The 26263-nt window shown below is 41.7% G+C and overlaps 1 protein-coding gene across 1 annotated transcript; it reads left to right on the forward strand.

Moving 5' to 3' along the window:
- Positions 1 to 2723: 2723 nt before the first annotated feature.
- LOC110537457 (protein Wnt-11) lies at positions 2724 to 24824 on the forward strand. The gene is made up of 6 exons (XM_021623518.3): positions 2724 to 3405; positions 4849 to 5044; positions 6626 to 6870; positions 9235 to 9512; positions 16444 to 16736; positions 23733 to 24824. The coding sequence occupies exons 2-6, from the start codon at positions 4962 to 4964 to the stop codon at positions 23905 to 23907; spliced, it is 1074 nt and encodes a 357-aa protein (XP_021479193.1). The 5' UTR covers positions 2724 to 3405; positions 4849 to 4961; the 3' UTR covers positions 23908 to 24824.
- The last annotated feature ends 1439 nt before the right edge of the window (positions 24825 to 26263 follow it).

Consider the following 26263-nt stretch of genomic DNA (forward strand, 5'->3'; position numbering starts at 1 on the left):
ACTTGTGATTGGGGAGACAATGGCACAACATTGTGAGCTGGAAAAGCCATTCCTCCCAAACGTTTAAGCATTGTATTCAGACCTCTTCAGGCTCTTTCTGTGGGGTAGAACAAGGCATTGTGAGTTTGTTATACATATACAGAGAATAATTGCAGGTGCTAAATCCAAACAAAGGTTTGATGAAGGTTTGGCTGTTATTGGGTAAAACAACTGAGGTTTTTCATTTTTATGAAGTCGTGTGGCTTTGCTGTCCAGTCAGAACAGCCAAAAGGATTCCTTACCCCTGTGTGTTGGTTGAAAGGTGAGATGGGAGATCAAAGGCCTGTATGTTGATCCTGGCTCAGACAGGAATGGAGAGCCTCTGTGTAAAACGGTCAACCCTGAGACGGTGCTGTAGTGCTCCAGCTACAGTAAGCTCTGCTGCAGCCCCCTCCTTCCCCACACACAGTACAACCCATGTCCATTCACAGTTTACTACCATAAAACACATTTCACCCACTCCGCCAGAACCAGAAACATGGCATAGTGCAGTCACACTACAAATAAGATTTGTTTAAGTCTACTCTGTGTGACCCTGATTTAGCCCACTGCAGTAAAAGGTTAACTCAAACTCCAAGCGTTCCCTAGACACGTTACTGTCAAATAACAACCTTGGATTGTATCATGTTTGCCAAAGAGATTTGGGCCACAGAATCCCCCTGTGCAGAGGAAAAGTGGGCATGTCCTGGTTCGTAAATGTGTCTACCCCACATGATCAAACCGGCAGAAAGAAACTGTGACAGATCTTAATCCTTCTCCCCTCTGGAGCAGCCAGTAGAGGATCTGCTAGCATGTTGGGCGTGGGGCAGGGAGCAAGGTCAGTGGTTTAAACCATGCCTGCAGGCCAGTCTGGAGCCCAGCCCACTCTACACTGGGGGGGCGAGTGCGCGCGCGTGCGCGTGCGTATTAATTTGCTTTCCCATTATTGCGTTTCAAGCAAGTTTCATGATACCCGACCAGAAAAATAATACTGTTTGGTAGAGGACCCCTGTTGAGTAAAAACAGATGATGTGAGAAAGAGCGGCTGTGATAGTGTTACTAGTTTCAGAATTCTTTTTGTATAATGTCATGATTCTATTTCTAATCCGTGTATTCTGGCTCCACCAGCTAGCAACTGGAGCCTCCCTGGATCATTTTTAAACCAGTTATATTCAATGGACATGTAATTTCTGTTTTCATACAATTTCCAAACAGAAGATAAAGGCTGTCATTATACTGGTATTAAAGGTATAAAAAATGGAACATGGATATTAAAGTTGATTTAGGTTCCTACCCCAGCATTGTAAAATCTGATGAATTGAGGTGTTGTTTAAATATCACGAAATAACTTTTCCAGTTTGTCTTTTGTTTTTGCAAAGACTGTATCAGGGTTTCAAAATTACTCGGCAAAGTATTCCATAATGTAATGTAACATTCCAGTAGGACTGTTCATAAAACATTTCCCATCTTAATAAACGTTGTTTTCTACATTTTCATTTATAAATGATTACATTTCATTCTGGGATGGTTTAGCCAGTAAAATAAAATGCCATCCTAATTTTTATTCTGTCATGTGCGTTTTTACCCTCGTAATCCAATGTACATAAATTACACTCATAGTTAATGGTCCTATAGGACCATGCGTTCTGAAATGTAATTGTAGCCTACATTGTTGTGCGCTCCTTTCTCATTAAGTTTGTCCCCATAAAATAAAATAAAATAAAAACACAAATTACCTGCGGAGCTCTGCCTCAGTCAGACAACAACACACTGGAACCGTGTTAACAGTGGAAACATTCTTATTAATGAAGGTGTCTTAGTTGCATGGTTGTTACAGCGCTTGGGTGTGTGGTTGTTTTACTGAGGGGAGAGCACTGAGCGTTACAGAATTCTCTGCATGAGGCAAAGTGAGCAAAGAGAGCCAGGTTATTGGTTAATAGAAAATGCATATGGCGATGCATGGGAACATTCACTGATATTAAAAGACAGAAACTATAAGGAAATAGTTACCTGCCTCGCTTGTAAAATTATTAATAAGGTGACCATGGTGGAATCATTATGTGCATGAAACATTTTCAGTACGCCCCTGTTTTTGTTTATTATTATTAAATATATTTAACAAAACTCAGCATATTCAAGTTGTCCACATTGAGTTGGAATTACATTTCAGTTTTTTTTAATGCATAGACGATGCTGATAATAAAACAACAGGCCCATTATGGTAATAGCATAATACTAAAAATAAAAATAATAATCATCATCATCATATATTATTGGGCCTATTAGGCTGAGCTCCTTGCCATCCAGGATATCTATATCAGGCGGTGTGGTGGGAAGGCCCGGGAAATCGTTAAAGACTAACCTCCCAAGCCATAGACTATTCTCTCTGCTTCCGCACGGCAAGCGGTACCGGTGCATCAAGTCTGGACAGCTTCTATCCCCAAGCAATAAGACTTATAAATAGTTAACAAAATACCTACACGGACTATCTGAGTTAACCTTGTATCGTTATTGACCTTTTGTTTTAGTTTTGTACTCTGTCTATGCACACTCACAGGGCCCTACACACGTACACAACATCTGTTCACTCACACATAATATGCACATACGTTTGTACAGACTCTACACACACGGACATGCATTCACATACAAGCTGCTGCTACTCTGTTAATCTTATATAATGTTGTATTTACTGCAGTATCCCTGCACATTGTACATATGGTATTGGAACAGACTCTGCAGTATGCTTACTTACTTACTTATTGTGTTTTTCATATTCCGTCTTATTTCTCATGTGTTTTTTTCTAGTATTACATTGTTATTTATTATTGCATTGTCGGGTTTTGAATTTGCAAGAAAGGCATTTCACTGTACTTGTGTATGTGACATTAAAACTTGAAACTATTCGTGGTTTCTATTATACATTAAACTATTATCATTATTGTGAGCATTAGTGTTGGGGGCAACCTAGAAAATAAAACTGCGAAAATATATAACAAAAACTATAGCGCAACTGGTTAAAATGATCTAACATGTAGAGCAAGATTGGACAATGACAGTGTGGGTATCTTACGTCTCTCCTTGGAAGTCCAAATTCAACCCGCTTTGTTATGCTAATTGTGCCTGACATCACCAGCGAGATCAAAGCGGCGCAGGAGTACTTATGAGTTGAGGCTGCCCCACTGCCATGAGTCCAACACATTCCGCAGCGAGAGGCACTGCACGCTGAATAACCTGCGAGAGAGAAGAGGTAGCCACTGTTGCTGGGGAGTAAAACGATGCTTACTTCTTTGGATTCATTTGAATTGCGAAATTGTGGATTTATACGAATTTGTGGAGGATATTGAATTCAAAAGGATATTACACTGACACGAATCATCATTAAAGGTGAGGAGCAATGGTCTATCATGACATGACTATCAAAGTCTAAAGTTATCGATGACATGCTTATTTTCAGAGTTTGATAGCTTTTAATTGGTTGAACACGAACTAGGCTATTTAAAAGATTAGGCTACTATATATCTGATTTGAGTTTGGATAGATAATATCCAATATATTTTCGAATAAGGACTCGAGTGTAGGCTGCCTTATTAACTTGAACGTGACTCAAACTACATTTTAAGAGTAACTTTATTTACCTATTGTTCCCACTGCGACTGAATAGAGGTAGAAGGCTATAATAACAAGGAGACAGCTTCAAACATGCAGATGGAGGGGAATTTGAAAGATAATAAAGTTCCAATATTTAGGTTTAGTGGCTGATACGGCTATATTATACAACGGGAATGTAATAGATATTCGTTGAAGGTGATCATGGGGAAAACTATTCATTTCATTGACAGTTTCACCCCACACAAAATACCAAAGTAACCTCTGCATGCATAGAGTGGTTTCCCTCGCATAAACCCAATGCACCTTATATAAAATTGGAGATCGGGACAAATGGAACTACCACAACTTTAAGGTTTTGTGAAGAAATGTTAAATGTGTTTAAATGTTAAATAAATGTTTTTAATGTAAAATCGGATATTCTTATCTAAACTGATTGCCTGCTGATAGTTGATCGCTTGCTAACCGTTATACCACATGTGCTGTAGCTGACATTTCCAAAGGGTCTGATGTTGTGCTCCTGTACAGCGTAGCCAATTTAGATCACAATTCGCAACATGTATATAAATTAGGCTATAGGTTTGTATTACCCACATGGTTAGAGATGCTTAGAAAGATGTGTATCATGGTGAAAATATAGTGAAATAATAGTGTTATTATACTGTCTTATTATGTGTTGATGAGACGTATTAAGCAACTATTATTTCCACTTTAAATATCACTATAATCAGTGAGATTAGTGTTTTGTTTGAGGCATAAAATTAAAGTTATTTTCAAAGAGCTTCCTTATCATCACTCGACAATTAAAAACCCTATCTGATGGAGGTAATGCCCTGTACAAGTACAACCGTGTCTGCTGTAGGGTAGTGTGTGCTGCTGATGTTGCCATCCACTGATCATATTACTATCTGAAATGTATCTGAGGGTAAGCAGAAAATACAATTCAGTTTGTGTGTGTGTGTGTGTGGGGGGGGGGGGTCTGTCAACTCTCAATAGCCCCTGCAGTGAGTGTTGTTGCGCCAGTGGGAAGGATGAGCAAAAGAGTTCCACAATTAATACATTTCTTGAAATAGGGTTTTAGATTTCTCTATTACTTTTCCACTATACATAAGAAATGTGGCAGTGAACAAAACCATTATAGCATAGATTATCTTTTGACATTTTGCTTTGAATAGTGTGGAGTGTTCCTTTAATGGTGTATTTTTGTGTTCCACCAAACAGGGGAAAGAGGGGAAGACGGTGTCATGGCAGTTGACTTGTGATTGCACCTATAAGAGCCTAAAAGCCAACAGCCACCTGCATTACTGTCATCTCTAAGTTGGAACACTATCATTATGAAGAAAACGTCTAACACCCTCCCACTCTGTCTGCTTACCATTCTGCTGCTGTCCCAGATCTGCTCCGGCATCAAATGGCTGTAAGGAACTTTTATGTTGTCTTTTATGTGTGTGCATTCTTCCTTTTGCTTTACTGTTTATTGTGGCTTGTGTTGTGCATAGGCAGCAAAACAGAAGCTGGGGCTCTCCAAGTCCTTCTTGTTTCCTACTGTATTTATTCTAAACCTGCAGAAAAATATAATATAACTTTATTGTCCATCTGAGGATGAACATTTGCCACATTTTCTGCCGGTAAACTAAAAGAAAGGCTGTGCATTATTTCAGTCCAGGTTCTCAATTCTCAAAGATTTGAATGGGAATTATGGAGTGAAAAATGAATACTCTGTTAGAACAGAGTACTCGAAAGCAACAAGCAGCTTGTGTGTTAAACTTCATTATAACCAAGAGTGACATAATTTTGAAGTTTTTCCCTTAGATATACATATTCCTCATTGACTTTGGTACATATTTTTCTTTGGTTCATAGATTGATTGATATTTTATGCCTGCACATGATTTGGGATGTTTTTTTTTAACCATCTGTAGCATCTGAAACCTATGAGTGAGTTGTTGTAAGATTTCTATAGGCTATAACAGTCGAACAGCAAATGTGCCTCAGAGAGAGATGGAGATTGCATGACATTGTGCTAAATCCTATAGTAGAAAGGGTCTCTCCCAGCCTTGATATTTCTACGGGGCCTGGATGTGAACCAGATGCAGCCATAAACACCTGTGAGCTCTGGGTTACCACGAGCACAGGGGAGTCTGTCACAACTTATCGTTGGGCATGGAGTGGCCACTCCCCTCACTCCTAATCCGAAACAGGCCATAGTGCAGGAGGCACTGGCTGGTTCTCACGGAACTCTCTCTCCCTCGCAGTGCTGCTACAAGACATAGAAAACAGAGTCAGACACTGACTGACCAGGTTCTCTGGTGGTTTTTCTATGAACTAATCTTCTGTTCTGTCTATGTGCAAATCAAGTATGTGTGCCCCCCTTTTAGATTTCGTAATCAGATGATTTATGCCAAACAAAATTCTCGGTAGAATGCAATCCTTTTAACAATGAAGAATGTAAATGATGATAGATGGATAGATGTAGTGCTGTCAGTTAGATCTGGGTCAGGATTTTTGCCTATGATGAATTCATCATTTGGCATGTTCTGGAACCTCCTCTGCTGAACTAAATCAGGAGAATAGTCTGATGCCAAGCTGTGGTCTGTTATGTTTTACCTGTTCGTGACTTCTTGAGAGATTTTCATTGGCAGCCTCTCTCTGGTATTTTTGTATCTTCCAAGTCAAGTGGTACGAATGCCAAAAATGTTAAAAGTTCCAACAGTTCTGATAATCTGTTTGATTGTTTCAAAACAAGTTTGAAGCGCAATGGTTCAGTATGTATCATAGCTATAGTTATGGGCCTAAAAATGTATGTATGTTAGAAGTGAGAAAATGACTTTTAACTATGGCATCGGCTTTTGCATTCATAAAATCATGTCATATTTCATATCAAAAATGTTAAATATTTTGATCTTGGAATTTTTCAGATTACATTTTTGCAGTATAGAAACCTCTGAGTTGAAGCCATCATAATGAAGTACTTATAATTACGTATGTTTCTGTTCCAGGGCCCTATCTCACACACCCACGTCCTTACACATCAACCAGACCCAACACTGCAAGCTGCTGCCCGGCCTGGTGTCGTCACAAGCCCAACTGTGTCGGAGCAACCTGGAGCTCATGCAGACCATCATCGCCGCAGCACGCGAGGTCAAGAAGACCTGCCAGAAGACCTTCGCTGACATGCGCTGGAACTGTTCCTCGATTGAAATCCCCAGTGACTCCTCGAGGTATCGTCCAGATCTTGACAGAGGTAGGCCTACTGGTCACAATCTAGGGGAGACCGGGGTTGGCTGTCACACTTTTTACTCTTGTGTGTATTTCTCAGCACCAGTATATCTTAAAAGGCTATTTTCAATATTAGGAGAAAGACCAAGGTATTGGGTTGAAATGGGGACCCTCATATCTTATTCCAACATGGAGTTATAAGCCATCAAAACACACTCTGTCCACCTGTGACAACCAGCCCCATCGTGGGATAGGATGTCACACAATATGTTGTTGGTTGTCACAATGTTTGCTAGTAGCTTATTCTTTTTGTAACAGGAAATAAAGCAATATAGCATACATCATCTTAGAAAAAGCCTTTCTTTGAACTAAGGATATTTCTAACAAATTCAACATTTTATGCCGTGAGAAAAACATATGACATTTTGAGTAAATTTGGGTGTGTATGTGTTTGTTTGCACAAGCATGTGTGTGTGTGTGGGGGGGGACATAAAAAATATGTGTGTGAGAGAGCGGCAACGAAGGGAACTTTTTATAGCACAAGCACAAAAGAGCTTGGGATTTATTATAATGGAGTTGATAGTGACAAACAACCCCAATGCTAATAAAGATGTTAGTTACTACATGGCTGGACCTTGGAACTCAGAAAATAGGTTTGAAATATAGCTCTCCCTCTCTTCTTTTCAACAAACATAATTGTTCATGGATACTCCCGTAATTAAAACAAAAAAAGTAAAGAAAATCCCCCCTCATCTATGTAAAACACAAATTCTCCTAACCTCACTGTTTTGACATGCTGACATGAATAGACCAGGTGGATCGGTTCTTTCAAAGAATGCACACGTTAACCTTACAAATATTGCACAGTGCCATTTAGATTGTCCTTGAGCTGTTCTTGTCTATTAATTATCTGTATTATGTCATGTTTTATGTTTTGTGTGGACCCCAGGAAGAGGAGCTGCTGCTTCAGCAGTAACTAATGGGGATCCTAATAAAATGCCAAATACCAAAACCCGTGAGACAACAAACCCCAGTCTCCCCTACTGTTTATGGTGCTGTGAGATCAATTGATTGAAATGGTGGTGTGAGATCCATTGTGCTAGGTGTGCAACCCAAACGTTTTTTTCAATAGAACTAGGAGTGATCATCTCAGACCAAATTATCAGCACAGTAGAAACTCTGTGTCCTTGGTGGGATTCAAAAAGCTAATTCAAGTGTTGCAGGAGATCATTTACAAGCGAGAGTTTAAAGCCTTAATCATCGTCCTTGGGGGTCTTTTGTGCTCTGAGGGCAGAGCAGACTGGGCCAAGCAAAGGCTACCATTCTTCTTTGTGTCCCCTTGAAAGAAAGAAAATTGTCCTTTATCACCCTAGCCACCCACCTCCCTAATATCCGTGCTACAGTCCTTCTCTTTATGTTCCAAGTACTTGATGTGGTTGTCTTCATAGCTTAACAGTGCCTTGACTCTCTTTTGTGACACAATAGATTCCATTCTTCACGTGAGAGATAGTATTGAGTTTGACAGTGACTATTAGAAGGGATCTAGACATCTTTTTTTTTGTGACAACTCATCCTTCTCAGTTTTAAATCCCTTTTACGTCACACATTACCTACACGCATCTGGTTTTCTATAGTACTGCAAGATGTCAAATATTATCAGCGAACTCAACTGAACATACGTCGTATGAACAGGCAGGCTCTTAGTTGCTCCTTCCAGTACAAAGCATTAGTAATGTATACAGTACATGCCTACAGATTTTGATCGATCATTGTCTCATTATATGCACACTCCTTTCAGTGATTTGTCTGAGAGTCTTTCCATGTTCTGTACTTCTACTTTGATGGGTTTATTTCCATTGCCAAAGGGATCTTTGCTGAGCCAGGCAGAGCCAATGTCAGTTCCAGTTTTACTGAGTTTGGGTGAAGATATATATATATATATATATATAAAACACAGCAAAGAGCTGGCTCCTAATCAAAGATTTAAGGAGATAGCTCCACGATGATACGCCTCAGGAGAAGACAAGCTCCATCTGTCAACTGTTAGACCAGTCTTGAGAAGCCACTGGCCAACAATAAACTAGTGGTCTTCTTCATACAGGGATGTTTTTGTGGTCTGGCTGGTTCTTCCTGTCTCCCACCTCCATCGTCCAGCATTGACATATCTGCCCTCTTTGTGTACACACTTCATCACCCTACATTAGATCCATATGATCCACTCTGGCTGTATAACCATATATGTCCAGTGACTATCTGATGTTACTCTTACTGAGGTTTCACTTGGCAAACTGTTCAATGATACAATAGATAAAGGTTAGATTCTACTACAAAAATTATACTCACTGATGTATTTTCCCTCACTCAAAAGGCCTTGTCTTGTTCCAAACAGGCACGAGGGAGTCAGCGTTTGTGTATGCCCTGTCTGCGGCGGCCATCAGCCACACCATAGCGCAGGCATGCACGTCGGGGGACCTGCGCCTGTGTTCATGCGGCCCCATCCCCGGGGAGATCCCTGAGCCGGGCTACCGCTGGGGCGGATGTGCAGACAACCTGCACTATGGCCTGGTCATGGGCTCCAAGTTCTCTGACGCCCCGATGAAGATGAAGAAGGCAGGCTCCCACGCCAACAAGCTGATGCATCTGCACAACAGTGAAGTGGGGAGACAGGTACAAAGTAATCTTATTATCACAGATCACTGATGACTTACTGTTCATTCTATGTAGTAGTATTCAGAGGTGGGACGGCAGGGTAGCCTAGTGGTTAGATCATCCAATGATCTAACCACTAGGCTACCCTGCCGTCCCACCTCTGAATACTACTACATAGAATGAACAGTAAGTCATCAGTAACCGAAAGGTTGCAAGTTCATATCCCCGAGCTGACAAGGTACAAATCTGTCGTTCTGCCCCTGAACAGGCAGTTAACCCACTGCTGTCATTGAAAATAAGAATTTGTTCTTAACTGACTTGCCTAGTTAAATAAAGGTAAAATAAAACGAGCAAGTCACAAGATCTGAGTCTCAAGTCGAACGAGTCTTGAGTCAAATCTAAATCATGCAAGGGCCTCCCGGGTGGCGCAGTGGTTAAGGGCGCTGTACTGCAGCGCCAGCTGTGCCATCAGAGTCCTGGGTTCGCGCCCAGGCTCTGTCGTAACCGGCCGCGACCGGGAGGTCAGTGGGGCACAATTGGCCTAGCGTCGCCCTAGCGTCGCCCGGGTTAGGGAGGGTTTGGTCGGTAGGGATGTCCTTGTCTCATTGCGCACCAGCGACTCCTGTGGCGGGCTGGGCGCAGTGTACGCTAGCCAAGGTGGCCAGGTGCACGGTGTTTCCTCCGGCGCATTGGTGCGGCTGGCTTCCGGGTTGGATGTGCGCTGTGTTAAAGAAGCAGAGGCTTGGTTGGTTGTGTATCGGAGGACTTTCGGAGGACTTTCAACCTTTGTCTCTCCCGAGCCCGTACGGGAGTTGTAGTGATGAGACAAGATAGTAGCTACTACAACAATTGGATACTACGAAAAAGGGGTAAAAATTCAAAAAAAAAAAAAAATCTAAATCATGCTTTCCAAGAACAATTCAAGTCGAGTCAAATCACACATTTTTTCAAGTCAAGTAAAAAAATAAAATGCAATGACTGTTTTGTTGAGGCTTCCAGACAGCCCTTTTCATTATTTTGTCTATAACACATTTTGATTATGTTATAACATACTTTGCAACTAATTCCAACTAATTCATAATGTAAGTCAATTATACATTTCAAGCAGTTTTGACATACCAAAAGAACAGTAGCTAGGCCTATGCTAGTAATTTATGACTGATGCCCCGCCCCATTGCTGGTGAGCTTGCAAAGTAAACAGTTAATATTTTTGATCACCAAACAATATTTGGAGCTAGATATATATTTATGGCAATATTCTCTTCCTAGCTAGCTTAGTGGTTCTCAAACGTTTTGACCTGCAAGTTCCCAAAAATAGTTGGTTAAAAGTTTGCGACCCACACACACACATGCCCGAGGCACATACGCTAACACGTGAACATAATCGCTGCGCAAATGTAGCCTGTCATTACAGCCATTACAACCATTCCTGTTAGCAGCCAATAACAACTAGGGATATTATGTCACTTCTCTGGAGTCCAGGGTAAGCAAAATACTGCCTACCTGTAAAAAGTGGAGGTTTCAGGATCGTCTGGAAAGCATTGTCTGTCTGCACTGCACGCTTAGTGTTTCACTTTGTAGGGCCGCCTGCCTGCCGAATGCTCGTTGACACCTGAACTGGGTAGCCCTTTTCTTTTTCACAAATACCGTAATTAAGTCGCCAGAATATGTTACATTTTCATCCCATAATATTGAAGGCAGTGCGATGTTATAGCAAGCCTTAAACATGATATAGCCAGTAGCCACCCAAACTGGGACTACCTGAAATATGAACAAGATCAATGAAATCGGCAGGTAGCCTATTATTGTTCTGGCAAAGATGCCTCTGTGGTTGATTTCTAAACTGTATATTATATAGATAAATAATATAAATGTAGGCATACTGTGCTTTTGTCAGGCAAAACTGGAGAAAAGTTATTTCTGGTCACTTATCTCTGGATATGCGCGCTCGCCTTTGCGCGTCAATGCTGATGACTGGTCATTGGTCAACAATCAAGAACTGCAACTTTTTGGTTCTGAAGCACAGATGAGATGTTTTTGAGACAATCTTTTGGTATAATACCGTAGGGTAGGTCTATATTAGAAACCAGATCAAACAGGCAAAGGTATATATACACAATATATAAAATATAATATATATGCATGTGTAGCCTATTAAAATATGTATGAAAAATATGTATTTTTCCCATTCAGCTTTATACTCGCGACCCCCCAAAACGCTCTCACTTTGAGAACCACTGCGCTAGCTCTTCCGACCTTTGTTGATTAACAGTTTGCTGGTCCAATTCATTCACCAATCTGTTGCACGTTCTACGTAGCTGCGGCTACTGTCTCTGGCTGCTTGGAGAGTAAATCCACAGAGACTCAGTTCCACAAAATGAGTGAAAACATTTTACAAACCTAGCCAGATCATTTCAAGTCATCCGTCTCAAGTCAACGTCGAGTCACAAGTCTTAACTCTTGTGTGGTGTTCATGTTATTATTATTAACCCAATATTATTGGGTTTTTAAAACAATACAGCCATAACAATTTACATAAGAATACTTAATACTTAGATGTTGACTTAAATAAATTACAAGCAATATAGACAGCATACATATCAATAAAAGCACTGTATATATATTTTTTTTATAAAATTGAATTTTTGTTAACAGAAATCTATTTTTATCAAGACACGGGTGGAATAAATCATGTTTATCTTAAACAAATATAAATTAAACAAAGTTTTCATCACTATTGATGTTTATTGCTTTGAACTGAACAAATTGAAAGGACACATTTTTCAGTATTTTATGGAAATGATAAATGAGCCCCATTGAACACAAGTTAAGGCCGGTCTACCCACCACATGAGGGACAGAGTTTTACTGTGTGTGTGTAGCAAATGTATTTCTTGCTCTTGATGGATTTGTACTGCGTCTTCCTGTCCTTCTTCCACACACATCGCAGCGCTTCTTCTTGTTGCTACCAGCTGCAATCTACAAGGATGAAAACACAGTTCAGGAATTTTACTAACATCTCACTCACTCACATATATAGTTACAGCAGGTCAAGGTAGGAGAGTCAGACACACATGCAACAACATCACTCACACTTACTTCCGGTATTGGAGATGTTAGTTCTGTGTTTTGGACGGATGGGGCACCAGCATCCTCCTCCTGAATCATCCTCACGATGGCTGCAGAAGCTGGGGTCCTTGGGATATGTTGCCTCCTCTAGATTTGAGGTCTTACCAATGCCTTGCCCAGCTCCTCGAGAAAGAGACGTCTTCTCTTCAGCTTCCCTCTGTTCCAATCTGGGTTCAACGCCATCCAGATGACAAACGCGTTGTCCAAGATGTTGAAGAATATCACAAGGGGCAAGCGTAGGGCTCTTCTTTTGCAGCTGTAACCAGCTTGTTTAAATTGTCCACCCCTCCTTTTGTGGCATTGTAATCCATTATGATTTTTTGTTGTTCCTGGCCACAGATTCTCCCATCCATGAGTACCACATTTTTGCCTTTCTTTGGCACGTAGGACACTAGGGACGTGTCGGCCTGAGGTGGGAGCTCTGGCTTGTTTTTCCATACGGTTCCTACCATCGTCAGCTTCCTCTTGAGGAACTCCTGTCCCAGCTTGTGCGAAGTAAAAAAGTTATCGCATGTGATGTTGTGTCCACCGAGTCCCCGTGTCACATCCAGGACAACCCGCATCCCTTGGTTCTTCTCAGGGGCTCCTCCATCTGGCTTCCCTGTATACACTTGCAAGTTCCACGCATATGATGAAGAAGCATCACAAGCAGTCCAGATCTTGACTCAATATTTTGCAGGTTTAGACTGTATGTACTGCCTGAAGGGGCAGCAGCCCCTAAATGGCATAAGCTGCTCATCAACAGTAACGTTGGGCCCAGGGTTGTAAAACAGGAGAAGGCGGTCCACCCTCGTGTCCCACACTGACCTGATTGCAGCTAGCTTGTCTCTCTGCACTGACCTGATTGCAGCTAGCTTGTCTCTCTGCTGCAGAGCTGGTCTGGTGGCTCAGTTATCGAAAGCGGATAATCCTGGAAATAATGTGTACATTTTCCAGAGACATTGTTGCACGGAAATGTTATCTGCCAGTTTCTGCATTCCACAGGGATTCTGCGGATTTCCCATTGGATCTAAAAATGTAAATGAGTTTTGTCCATCTCCTTCCATCTCTTTCCAAAAACACACCTGCCCTCCAAATTAGTGTCCAGAATTATTTTCTGGATGGTGTCTGTGATGAACAGTTCAAAAGAAGACTTTATGTCCTGCACATGAGTAACCACCATCTGCGTCGGCCCTGGTTGCATCCTTATCACATTTGCAGCCATGCGGGGTGGCTCATTCTTTGGGCAAGAAGACCATTCAATGCCACCATTTTTTACATCTATATTTCTCCTCCTGCAGGCTGCTGACGAGCTGGTTGCCCACGGCCTGGCTGCTGATGGGCTGGTTCTGGGGCTGGCTGAGGGTCAATCTCATCCTCTTCTTCCAACTCACTGTCAGACTTTGAATTGACGGAGACTTAATCCTCATATTCTGAAATGTCTTCATCTTCCAAAGTGGAAAATGCTCCTTCCGCACTACTGTAGCTTCTCTCTCTGCAAAAATTGTTTCTAAGGCCCTCTGAGCAGAGATTATTTTTGCCATACTGATTGATTGTGGTAAGGAGCTACAATGTATCAGACTAATGTATTATAATAACATTGTGCAGGTTCCCGCAAGACATTGTGTAGTTTCACACACTACAAATGGTAAAGAGTGCGAAAATAGCGGGATACAGGCAGACAGGCAGGGAGAGAGCCAGGTTAGGAGGAGGAAGACAGAGTGAAGGCACACACTAAAACTTTTGATTTAATTTTTACTTGTTTTCACCTACACATACACTTTTCCACACTTTTTTTTACCCTTGGGTCTAGTGGACCCGAACACCACATATGTAATAAAAATGTGTAGGGCGGTGCACAGTGTTCACTCAATGAAAAGTTGTTATTTTACATGTTCTTCATATAACATTGAAAATGGGTCCCACAGACCCGAACACCACACAAGGGTTAAGGCTAGTAGTAGTAGTAGTAGGAGTAGTAGTAGGAGTAGCAGTAGTAGTTTGGCTTGAAAGATGGATATATGGATGATTATTTGAGCATACAGTCCATTCGGAAAGTATTCAGACCCCTTGAGTTTTTCCACATTTTGTTACATTACAGCCTTATCCTAAAATAGATTAAATACTTTTTTCCCTCATCAATCTACACACAATAACCCATAATGAAAAAGCGAGAAAAAACCCCTGAAATATACCATTTACAGAAGTATTCAGACCCTTTACTCAGTACTTTGTTAAAGCACCTTCTCTGCAGATCCTCTCAAGCTCTGTCAGGTTGGATGGGGAGCGTCGCTGCACAGCTATTTTCAGGTCTCTCCAGAGATGTTTGATCGGGTTCAAGTCCAGGCTGGGCCACTCAAAGTCATTCAGAGACTCCTGCATTGTCTTGGCTGTGTGCTTAGGGTCGTTGTCCTATTGGAAGGTGAACCTTCACCCCAGTCTGAGGTCTTGAGCGCTCTGGAGCATGTTTTCATCAAGGATTTCTATGTACTTTGCTCTGTCCATCTTCCCCTCGATCCTGACTAGTTTCCCAGTCCCTGCTACTGAAAAACATCCCAACAACATCATGCTTCCATCACCATGCTTCACTGTAGGAATGGTGCCAGGTTCCCTCCATACATGACACTTGGTATTCAGGCCAAAGAGTTCAATCTTGGTTTCATCAGACCAGAGAATCTTGCTTCTCATGGTCTGAGAGTCCTTTAGGTGTCCCTTGGCAAACCCCTAGCGGGCTTTCATGTGCCTTTTAGGAGGAGTGAGTTCCATCTGGCCACTCTACCATAAAGGCCTGATTAGTGGGGCGGCAGGGTAGCCTAGTGGTTAGATCATTGGACTAGTAACCGCAAGGTTGCAAGTTCAAACCCCCGAGCTGACAAGGTACAAAATCTGTCGTTCTGCCCCTGAACAGGCAGTTATCTCACTGTTCCTAGTCCGTCATTGAAAATAAGAATTGGTTCTTAACTGACTTGCCTGGTTAAATAAAGGTAAAATAAATAAAAAAAAGTGGAGTGCTACAGAAATGGTTGTCCTTCTGGAATGTTCTCCCATCTCCACAGAGGAACGCTGGGAGCTCTGTCAGAGTGACCATCTGGTTCTTGGTCACCTCCCTGACCAAGGCCCTTCTCCCCCGATTGCTCAGTTTTGCCGGGCGGCCAGCCAAGAGTCTTGGTGGTTCCTAACTTCCAGCCTTGTATTTAAGAATGATGGAGGCCAGTTTGTTCTTGGGGACCTTCAATGCTTCAGAAATATTTTGGTACCCTTCCCCAGATCTGTGCCTCGACACAATCTTGTCTCTGAGCTCTACGGACAATTCCTTCAGCCTCATGGCTTGGTTTTTGCTCTGAAATGCCCTGTCAACTGTGGGACCTTATATAGACAGGTGTGTGCCTTTCCAAATCATGTCCAATCAATTGAATTTACTACACGTGGACTCCAATCAAGTTGTAGAAACCTCTCAAGGATGATCTATGGAAACAGGATGCACCTTACTTCAATTTCGAGTCTCATAGCAAAGGGTCTGAATACTTATGCAAATAAGGTATTTCTGTTTTTATTTTAATTTATTTTTTCAAACATTTCTAAAAACCTGTTTTTGCTTTCTAATTATGGGGTATCGTGTGTAGATTAATGAGGGAAAAAACAATTTAATACATTTTAGAATAAGGCTGTAATGTAACAAAATATGTAAAATGTTAAGGGGTCTGAATACTTTCCGAATGCACTGTATATAGCTCTTTTCAGGGCCTATTACTGTAAATCAATCCCTTTGTGCAATCTTTGACATATTTTCTGCTATAGCATTAGCCTCAATAGTAACAGTGTTTTACGTTCACGTCCTCCAGGCCCTGAGAGATGCGCTGGTGATGAAGTGTAAGTGTCACGGTGTGTCTGGCTCCTGCTCCATACGGACCTGCTGGAGAGGCCTGCAGGACCTGAAGGACATTGCCATTGACCTGAAGACCAAGTACCTTTCAGCCACTAAGGTGGTGCACAGACCCATGGGTACACGCAAGCAGCTGGTCCCCAAGGACATTGACATCAGGCCCGTCAGAGAGAACGAACTGGTCTACCTGCAGAGCTCTCCGGACTTCTGTACCAAGAACGACAAGCTGGGTTCCGTCGGCACCCAGGACAGGTGAGACTGTTACAGGAGACTGTGTGTGTGTGTGTGTGTGTGTGTGTGTGTGTGTGTGTGTGTGTGTGTGTGTGTGTGTGTGTGTGTGTATTTGAGGCAGCTACATTAAGGCAGCTATATACAATTTTAAATATTACATGACATTACATTACATTTCATAACACTTTTCACAACACATTAAGTGTGTGCCCTCAGGCCACTAATCCATGTGTACGAGCCCTATTCTGAGCCAATTTAAATGTTCTAATGTTATATTAATAACTCTGTTGTCCCATTGAAAGCAAATGTTATCGAAAATCGAATCAAACACTTCATGAGAGCCCATGAGCTCATGTTGCACAACATTTCTATAGGCTATGCAATTATGAGAGAAAACAGAGTGATGGCTATATTTATTTCTCAACTTTCCTAATATTAAGCAAATATTAAGCACATTGCTTATCTTTAAAACAGGAGTATAGCCTACCTGGCTGGCATGAAAATGAACTACAGGAAAGCATCCTCCATTCGCTATTTATGTGCATAGATGACTTGTATTTTTTCCCGCTGCCTGATAATGGCCCATTCTATATCAAAACGAATTTCACACATATATTATTTAGTACATGTAAAGACAAGATTAAATCAAGAATAAACTGATGGGTGACAATATTAGCCTATCAATTGTGAATTATATACTACCACTTGTGACTTTTTAGAATCATAGTCACACACCTCATGTAGCCTAGACCATAGGCCTATATGCTTTGATAAGGTTTGTATCACAACTAAAGTGGCCTAATAACTTCTGAAAATGAAGCACATTAATACTCTTTACAAGGGATGTAGAGCTTAACTGTCATACATACATATGCAGCGCGTGAGTTTCAAGTTTGGGGAACATCATTTTCACCATCAAAAAGCAGCTTTATAATAAAAGCATTACATGCACAATCGCCTTTGTGGTTTGGATAAGGATACAGGCAGTTGCTTCCCCGATGTGTCGGTCTTCACTTTTATCCTGTGAGAAAGACCCGATCACGTGATGGCGAACCGTGTGAGTGAGATGAGAGGTGCTTCTGAGCAGGCAGCACTCAGGGAGAAGGGCTGCAGAAGGAATGGCTTTTTTAGGTTGCATTATGGCCACACAAAGGGAATGCCGCCGGGAAATTCAAGGAATTATCAAGTGCTTCTCAAATTGTGAATGAGAGTCTGACGAAGTGTGTACTGTCTGCGCAAAAAAAAAACAAAGCAGAGCTCATGCCTTTCAAGCTACTTTTTTCAAATCATCATTAGAGTCGCATCATGCAGCCTTACAATGTATTAAAAATCAAAACTTATAGCCCAAAGTTTGTAGAACAATTGAAGTTACATTAATAACTCTATATGAAGCATAAAGGAGGACCTATTTCTTTGTTAACCGCTCAACACAGAATAGCCGCACGTGTGCAGTCCCTCAAGTCGTTTGGAAAACATGTCCTTTCTTTTTTATTCAGCTTTGTTTAATTGTATTATTCATACTATAAAATAATATAAATAATGCCACGGAATTCTAAGCAAATCTTGTCTGCTAAATGAACTAGTGTAGCCCACAGCCATATGGCATAGCCAGGTAAGGACCTAATATAAGGACAACTACAAGTATGCTATTCTGTTCTTCTGAAATAGACTCAATTTTTTCATATCATGTTTCTTTAGACCTGTCTAAAATAAATAATAGATGTATTGTGAAGGTGTAGGCTATATTACATGGGTTTATTAGACTTTTTAAAATGTAGATGTTCCAAAGGTCTGCATCATGTGTAGAAGCCAGGAGATGCTAAATGTGTTTATGTTAATTTACGGTCAATTACCGTGAGACCGTCAGTTATTTGCTTGACAATTACCGGCTGACAAAATTTCGTGACCGCCACAGCCCTAATGTCATGGGTGGAGCATTGTGAAAGAATATACAGCCTGATCTTATGTAAATCCGGGACATTCAAATTACTATGATATGTCACATTTGGTATGGTTACATAAGACAGAAGGTTACTTATAACGTGAATGTCTAGCAACCCAAAGGTTGCATGTTCAAATCTCATCACAGACAACTTCAGCATTTTAGTCAATTAACAAGTTTGCAACTACTTACTACTTTTTAGCTACTTTGCAACTACTTAGCATGCTAGCTAACCCTTTCTCTAACCCTAACCGTAACACTTTAACCTAACTCCTAACCCTAACCTTAACCCTAACCTAACCCTAACCTTAACCCCCCCAACCCCTAGCCTAGCTAACATTAGCCATCTATCTAACGTTAGCATTAGACACCTAGCTAACGTTACCCACAACAAATTAGAATATGTAACATATCATATGTTTTGGAAATTCACAACATATTGTAAGAATTCCAATTTGTAACATATTGTATGAATTGCAATTCGGGAAACATATCATACGAATTGTAATTCGGAGCATATCATACCAAATGGATAAATTAATAAATACCATGAGAATTGTAACATATCATACTATTTGGAGTGTCCCGAATATACATTTACTATGTTACGTCTACCCCTGAATCCAGGTTGTAATATAGGACCTTACAAAATCATAGCTACTCTTTTGTGAAAGCTCTACATACTCAGTATGTTGGCCTGGCTCTGCCTGGTTCCTGCTTCATGGCCGTGCAGCTAACATTTAGGAAATTACCATTCCTGTTTGTTTTCTCAAGCGGGGAGTTCGTCCAGGATGTTGATTTAATTAGCTGCCGCCCTCCCTGGTGGCAGGCACCATTTTGTTTTGAGAATCCCTGATAAAGCAAGTGGTCCCTGAGATTGGCCTGTCTGTGGTATGTCTGAGCACGTGTCACTGCCATGCCCATTGTGACTCGTGCCCTTGTGTTGCTATCAGACAGGGGTGAGTAATGTGGTTATTCTTAGAGCCTGAGTGCATTCAGCTGATATCGATTTGAGAGCACGACACAGAAGGAAACGGGTTAAGATTAAACAAGATTCTCTCTATTCATCTGAAGGTATTCATTAGGAAATACACGTTGCATGTTGTCGGTCGGACCACTGTGAGAACTTAGTGGGAAGTAAGGGGTATTTTCTTTGTCTGGGGTAAAGGCCAGATACAGTTGAAGTCGGAAGTTTACATACACCTTAGCCAAATACATTTAAACTCAGTTTTCACAATTCCTGACATTTAATCCTAGTAAAAATTCCCAGTCTTAGGTCAGTTAGGATCCCAACTTTATTTTTAGAATATGAAAGGTCAGAATAATAGTAGAGCGAATGATTTATTTCAGCTTTTATTTCTTTCATCACATTCCCAGTGGGTCAAAAGTTTACATACAACTCAATTAGTATTTGGTAGCATTGCCTTGGTAGCATTGCTAACTATAGTTTGTTAACAAGAAATTTGTGGAGTGGTGGAAAAACAAGTTTTAATGGTAGCATTGCCTTTAAATTGTGGTCAAACATTTCAAGCTTCCCACAATAAGTTGGGTGAATTTTGGCCCATTCCGCCCCTTTGCTCGCACACACTTTTTTTTTCAATGTTTTTTTGTTGTTGAATTTTACCCCTTTTTCTCCCCAATTTTGTGGTATCCAATTGTTGTAGTAGCTACTATCTTGTCTCATCGCTACAACTACTGCATGGGCTCGGGAGAGACGAAGGTTGAAAGTCATGCGTCCTCCGATACACAACCCAACCAAGCCGCACTGCTTCTTAACACAGCGCGTATCCAACCCGGAAGCCAGCCGCACCAATGTGTCGGAGGACACACCGTGCACCTGGCAACCTTGGTTAGCACGCACTGCGCCCGGCCCGCCACAGGAGTCGCTGGTGTGCGATGAGACAAGGACATCCCTACCGACCAATCCCTCCCTAACCCGGACGACGCTAGGCCAATTGTGCGTCGCCCCACGGACCTCCCGGTTGCGGCCGGTTACGACAGAGCCTGGGCGCGAACCCAGGGACTCTGATGGCACAGCTGGCGCTGCAGTACAGCGCCCTTAACCACCCGGGAGGCCCCTCGCACACACTTTTACACTTTTACAGTTCTGTCCACAAATTTTCTATGGGATTGAGGCCAGGGCTTTGTGATGGCCACTCCAATACCTTGACTTTGTTGTCCTTAAGCCATTTTGCCACAACTTTGGACGTATGCTTGGGGAAGACCCATTTGCTACCAAGCTTTAACTTCCTGACTGATGACTTGAGATGTTGCTTCAATATATCCACATAATTTTCCATTTTCACGAGGTCATCTATTTTGTGAAGTGCACCAGTCCCTCCCTCCCGCAGCAAAGCACCCCCACAACATGATGCTGCCACCCCCGTGCTTCACGGTTGGGATGGTGTTCTTCGGCCTGCAAGCCTCCCCCTTTTATCTCTAAACATAATGGTCATTATGGCCAAACAGTTCTATTTTTGTTTCATCAGATCAGAGGACATTTTTCCAAAAAGTACAATCTTTGTCCCCATGTGCAGTTGCAAAAATTGTAGTCTGGCTTTTTTCTGGCGGTTTTGGAGCAGTGGCTTCTTCTTTGCTGAGCGGCCTTTCAGGTTATGTCGATATAGGACTCGTTTTACTGTGGATATAGATACCTTTGTACCTGTTTCCTCCAGCATCTTCACAAGGTCCTTTGCTGTTGTTCTGGGATTGATTTGCACTAGTACGTCTCTAGGAGACAGAACGCATCTCCTTCCTCTGAGGTATGACGGCTGCGTGGTCCCATGGTGTTTATACTTGCGTACTATTGTTTGTATAGATGAACGTGGTACCTTTAGGCATTTGGAAATTGCTCCCAAGGCTGAACCAGACTTGTGGAGGTCTAAAAACAAATTCTGAGGTCTTGGCTAGTTTCTTTTGAGGCACTGAGTTTGAAGGTAGGCCTGGAAATACATCCACAGGTACACCTCAAATTGACTCAAATGATGTCAATTAGCCTAAAAGAAGCTTCTAAAGCCATGACATCATTTTCTGGAATTTTCCAATCTGTTTAAAGTTACGGTCAACTTAGTGTATGTAAACTTCTGACCAACTGGAATTGTGATACAGTGAATTATAAGTGAAATAATCTGTCTGTAAGCAGTTGTTGGAAAAATGACTTGTGTCGTGCACAAAGTAGATGTCCTAACCAACTTGCCAAAACTATAGTTTGTTAACAAGAAATTTGTGGAGTGGTTGAAAAACAAGTTTTAATGACTCCAACCTAAGTGTATATAAACTTCCGACTTCAACTGCCATCTTTGGCAGCCTAGTGGGTTTTCTTCCTTTTGTATCTTTTGCCATGGATATTAATTTTAGTAGCGTAGCTAAATCTCTGCTAGGCTGCAGAAGATGTATGACAAATTTCAGTAAGGAGTAGGGTTCAGGGCTCTTGGAGCTGGAAATGCGGAACATTGAAAACAATTCATGCAAATGTCTCTTTAGGCCACTTAACAAATAACCTGAAAACATGCTCCATGTCAGGTGCAGTCGCAGTGCTCCATGCATCTGCTGTCCCCAACCTGATAAGGGGCCCGTAACACATGGTCTATGGCATATATTCAGTGCTTTACGCTGAGTCACAAGGCATCACCAGCCTCCTGGTGACTATGTGTGACGCTGATGTGTCGTGTGGTGTGTGTTTCAACGAGGGTCCCAGGGGTCTGGGGGATGTTTTAACCGCACCTCCCCATCACATGGCCTCAGCACCATCCACCTCACTCCCACGATCCCTAGCCCCTCCACAAGGGATAGTGCACTTTGTTTGACCCTGACGGAGCCGTGTTCAATGGTACACACTTCAGGGTGGCCTTATCTGTGTTTACCCTTCTAATCTCGCTACTCCTCGCCTTGGATATTTTTGACCCCGTTGATAATACCTGGAGTGTAATAGCAGTAAACATATGTAGTCTACTTCTTAGTAAAGGATAGACATGTTGGAAGCCTCCTTCTGTAGAAAGCTGTCCAGTGATATACCTTGTAGCGACATTCCTTGTGGGGTTAGAATGTGTTCTGTATTAATAAGAAATGCATAACAAGTTAAACCTCAATAACATCCCCAGAGCTGAGGGATGATCAGTATCTCAAAGGCAACAAGAGCTGTGGGTCTCACGAGGGACGGCACCATCGAAGGATGTTTTAGTTCAGAATTGGATTAGTAGCTCTGACTGTGAGACACACAGCTGTGTGAGAGCGATGTGGAGTTTACAGATGGTCATGTGCTTTTGATCCATTAACTTTACACCAGGCACCAGACTGAAAGGTCAGATTTTCTCTGACAAAACATATCTGTGTAGAGCTATTGTTAATTGGCCTGTCCCAAAGGCCACTATTGTAATGAGTCTGTCCTACTTTTCCCAATGACTCTAACTTCCCTCCCTTCCGCCCCTCCACCCATTCCCTCCTCGTCCCTTCTCTGTGTCAGCAGGCTTCAGCCATCCTCTCAGTGTCTCTGTCTCTCACCAAGCTGACCATTAACACTCTGGTATTATAAAACAATGCAATTATGTGGAGCGAGAGTGGGTTAAATAGAGGGAGGGCTCCCGTGTGTATTCACTGTGATTTATGATACAGCTATTCTCTGCTCACTTAAGATGCCCCCAGGCTTAAGAAAGGGTCCCAAGCGAAGCATTCGGTGCCCTAAGACAAAACACAAGGGGAAAATGTTTGGGTGAATGCACAATAAGCATTCATCAAGCTCCCCCTTTTAGAGACATTTGTTAGGCTTGAGATGGTTTCGGAATTGTCCAAAACATTGGACAAAACGTTTTGGGGTTGATCTTTGAGAGAGGAACTCTTCTAAGGTCAATGGGGTTGTTTGAGGGGGGAATCTATTAGGGAGACTGGGTTTATGTGTATGTAAATGTAAATGTTTTAGGGACCTTGAGGGCTTTCCATAAACCACAATGTATTACCAGTGTGTAGAATGGTTTGTTTTTCTCTCATTTGTTTTGGGGCAGAATGAATGTAATTTCGGAATGCAAAAAGTTCTCAAACATAGTTGTAACGTTTTCCCCCTTTCTGTCTGTTGATTCCAGGCAATGCAACAAGACGTCCATCGGCAGCGACAGCTGTGACATGATGTGCTGTGGGCGTGGCTACAACCCCTACACAGAGAAGCTGGTGGAGCGCTGCCACTGCAAGTACCACTGGTGCTGCTATGTCACATGTAAAAAGTGTGAGAGGATTGTGGAGAGATACGTCTGCAAATGAGTCCATGTTGTCTACTTCATCCACCCACCCACCTAACCGCCCCACGTCTATGTGCTGGGGCTACAGATAACCAAAGCACTACGTTACCAAGAAGGCTTACTTTTGTCTTAAGCTTTAGCATGTATATTTTGACAAGAAAGTGTTTATTTTTGTTCATTCTTTTTAATTAAACTCTGACTCACAAGCTGGACTTAAAACCTTTTCCATTTTACGAACGCGGACACATGGGTGTTGTGACAATGCCTATTGGTTTACGTGAAGGCCACCGTCCTCGAGGATTTTTTCTTTCCTTTCATAAATGTGCATTACACTTGCCGTACTCGGATATCAAATGTCTATTTTCGTATATACTTTTATTCAAATAAATGATATTGGATTTGTTTTTTGAGGAGAGGGACTGTAGTCTCCTCGTTTGCTGTTGGGGGTATACTTCCAACCTCACTCTGATGTTGACACTCACCGTTTACTTCAGAACCATTCCACGGAATTCAAAGGGTTCTGAAGGATCCATGGTGTTTTTCCTCAAATGGTAGTCCTTTTTTCAACAGAGACAGACACTGAAAGAAAGAGAGGGAAATCGTGCTCAACACACAAAGGGAACTTAAAGTACTTTTAGTTGTGGAACTTTTAGTAACTGGTATTGAACTCTTGAGCACTGGAGCTTGACTGGGGACTCGCCTGCAGACACACAGTTCTGTGTGCATCGTCAGGATAAGGACAAAGAACTCCCAGTGTTAGAAACAGCACATTATCCCTAGAATGTCTGACATGCAGGTAGTCCAAAGCCTAACACTCAGAGCATGTGAACGGAACACATGGGTCTCCTTTAATGCCGTGTTATGATGAACCACTCTTATGTGGCTGTACATACTGTCTTTTTGTATGCTGAATTAAAGAAAGAAATATTTATAAACTAATTATAGACTCTTTAACAAGCTCTCCATTTTTTATTTTCCCAAGACCGCAACTCATCATCATGGTGAATTTTCTTTTTGTAATTTAAAAGAAACTTGGCAAGAGAAATATGTAACCTCACAGGCTGGTGTTTTTGAAATAGACTAGCTATATTTCTTCCCCCCGAAGCATTACTGTAATTAATGACATCTCAAAGTGTTAAGAAAATAACCGTTTCACACAATGACCTGTGACTGTGAGATAAATGCGCACACTTGTAATGTGTTTTAGTTTTCAATCAGAAGGCCAATTGGGATCAACCTCTCAATTACAAAAACCCTGGGAAAGTGTTTGTTTGGACATTCTTCACTGTCACAAGGGCTATTAATTATGATTCTATCATGGGTTTAGCCTAACCCACAAACAATCATCTGGATGAGAAGAGATCTTGGATTGGGCTAAACTTCCAATTAAAAAACAAGGCAACAGTAAACATGTTGCTCCCCACCTTTCAGAGTTTGCATTTTCAATCTCTTGTTATAGCGCCACTATCTGACCAATCAGTGTAATTTTGTAAACAGCGGATCTCTATGGAAAACGCATCATTCACCAAAGTTTCGTAAAAATCTGTTTAGTGTTGTCTGAGACTAATGTACGAACAAAGGACAGATGGATGGTGACAGATCCACAATCCTCTCCCTGATTTCATCGTGGGAACAACAAAAATAAATCTAATTTATTTTCATACAAAGGGTTACATTTTTTTAGGTTGTTAGTCAAAGGAACAGATCTTGGCAGTTGGCACTCTATAAGGCAGAAGTATAACCCACTGACCAAGCCTTGTGTTGCTTTGTAGTTTTCATGATTCTGAACAGACAGAAATAACTAACTCTTGGCCCATGCCGAGGCTCCAACCTAATCCAGCCGAGCATATGTACCGCTATTGACCTAGCCCGCTTGTGGGAGCAAACTAGAACACTATAGAACTGCAGGGGAGGTATGTTTAATAGAACGCAATCATTGTTACATTAGTTTTTTGGAGGTCTTTTATGAGCTAGGTTTTTGTTTGCAATCATCGACTACTGCTAACAAATTGATTGATGGGCATCTTTTAACTGATTAAAGTAGTCATATTTTAGGAATGATGAGAAATACACCGCAGAGTGAATTCCAGATACAATGTGTTGTCTGTAATCCAGCCAAGCCAGTGTCATGGATACATAACCCCTTTTTCATGCTGTGTTACATCAGCCAATGAAAATCACAGGTAGTACATACATAGAAAATGTGTAGATGGGTTAAACAATGGACACTATCTACTTAGGACCCTCAAAGGCTGTCCTGTGAACCTATCTGTCAGTATTTTAAATGCAGTGCCAGCATGTGAGGATGGACACAATCTGTCGTGATGAGAAAAGGTGTGGGAGGTAAATGGGGGTTGGAGGAGGAGGAGGGTGGGGGT

Source organism: Oncorhynchus mykiss, chromosome 12 (genome assembly GCF_057628025.1).
Source record: "Oncorhynchus mykiss isolate SJ-2025 chromosome 12, ASM5762802v1, whole genome shotgun sequence".
Taxonomy (NCBI): Eukaryota; Metazoa; Chordata; class Actinopteri; order Salmoniformes; family Salmonidae; genus Oncorhynchus; species Oncorhynchus mykiss.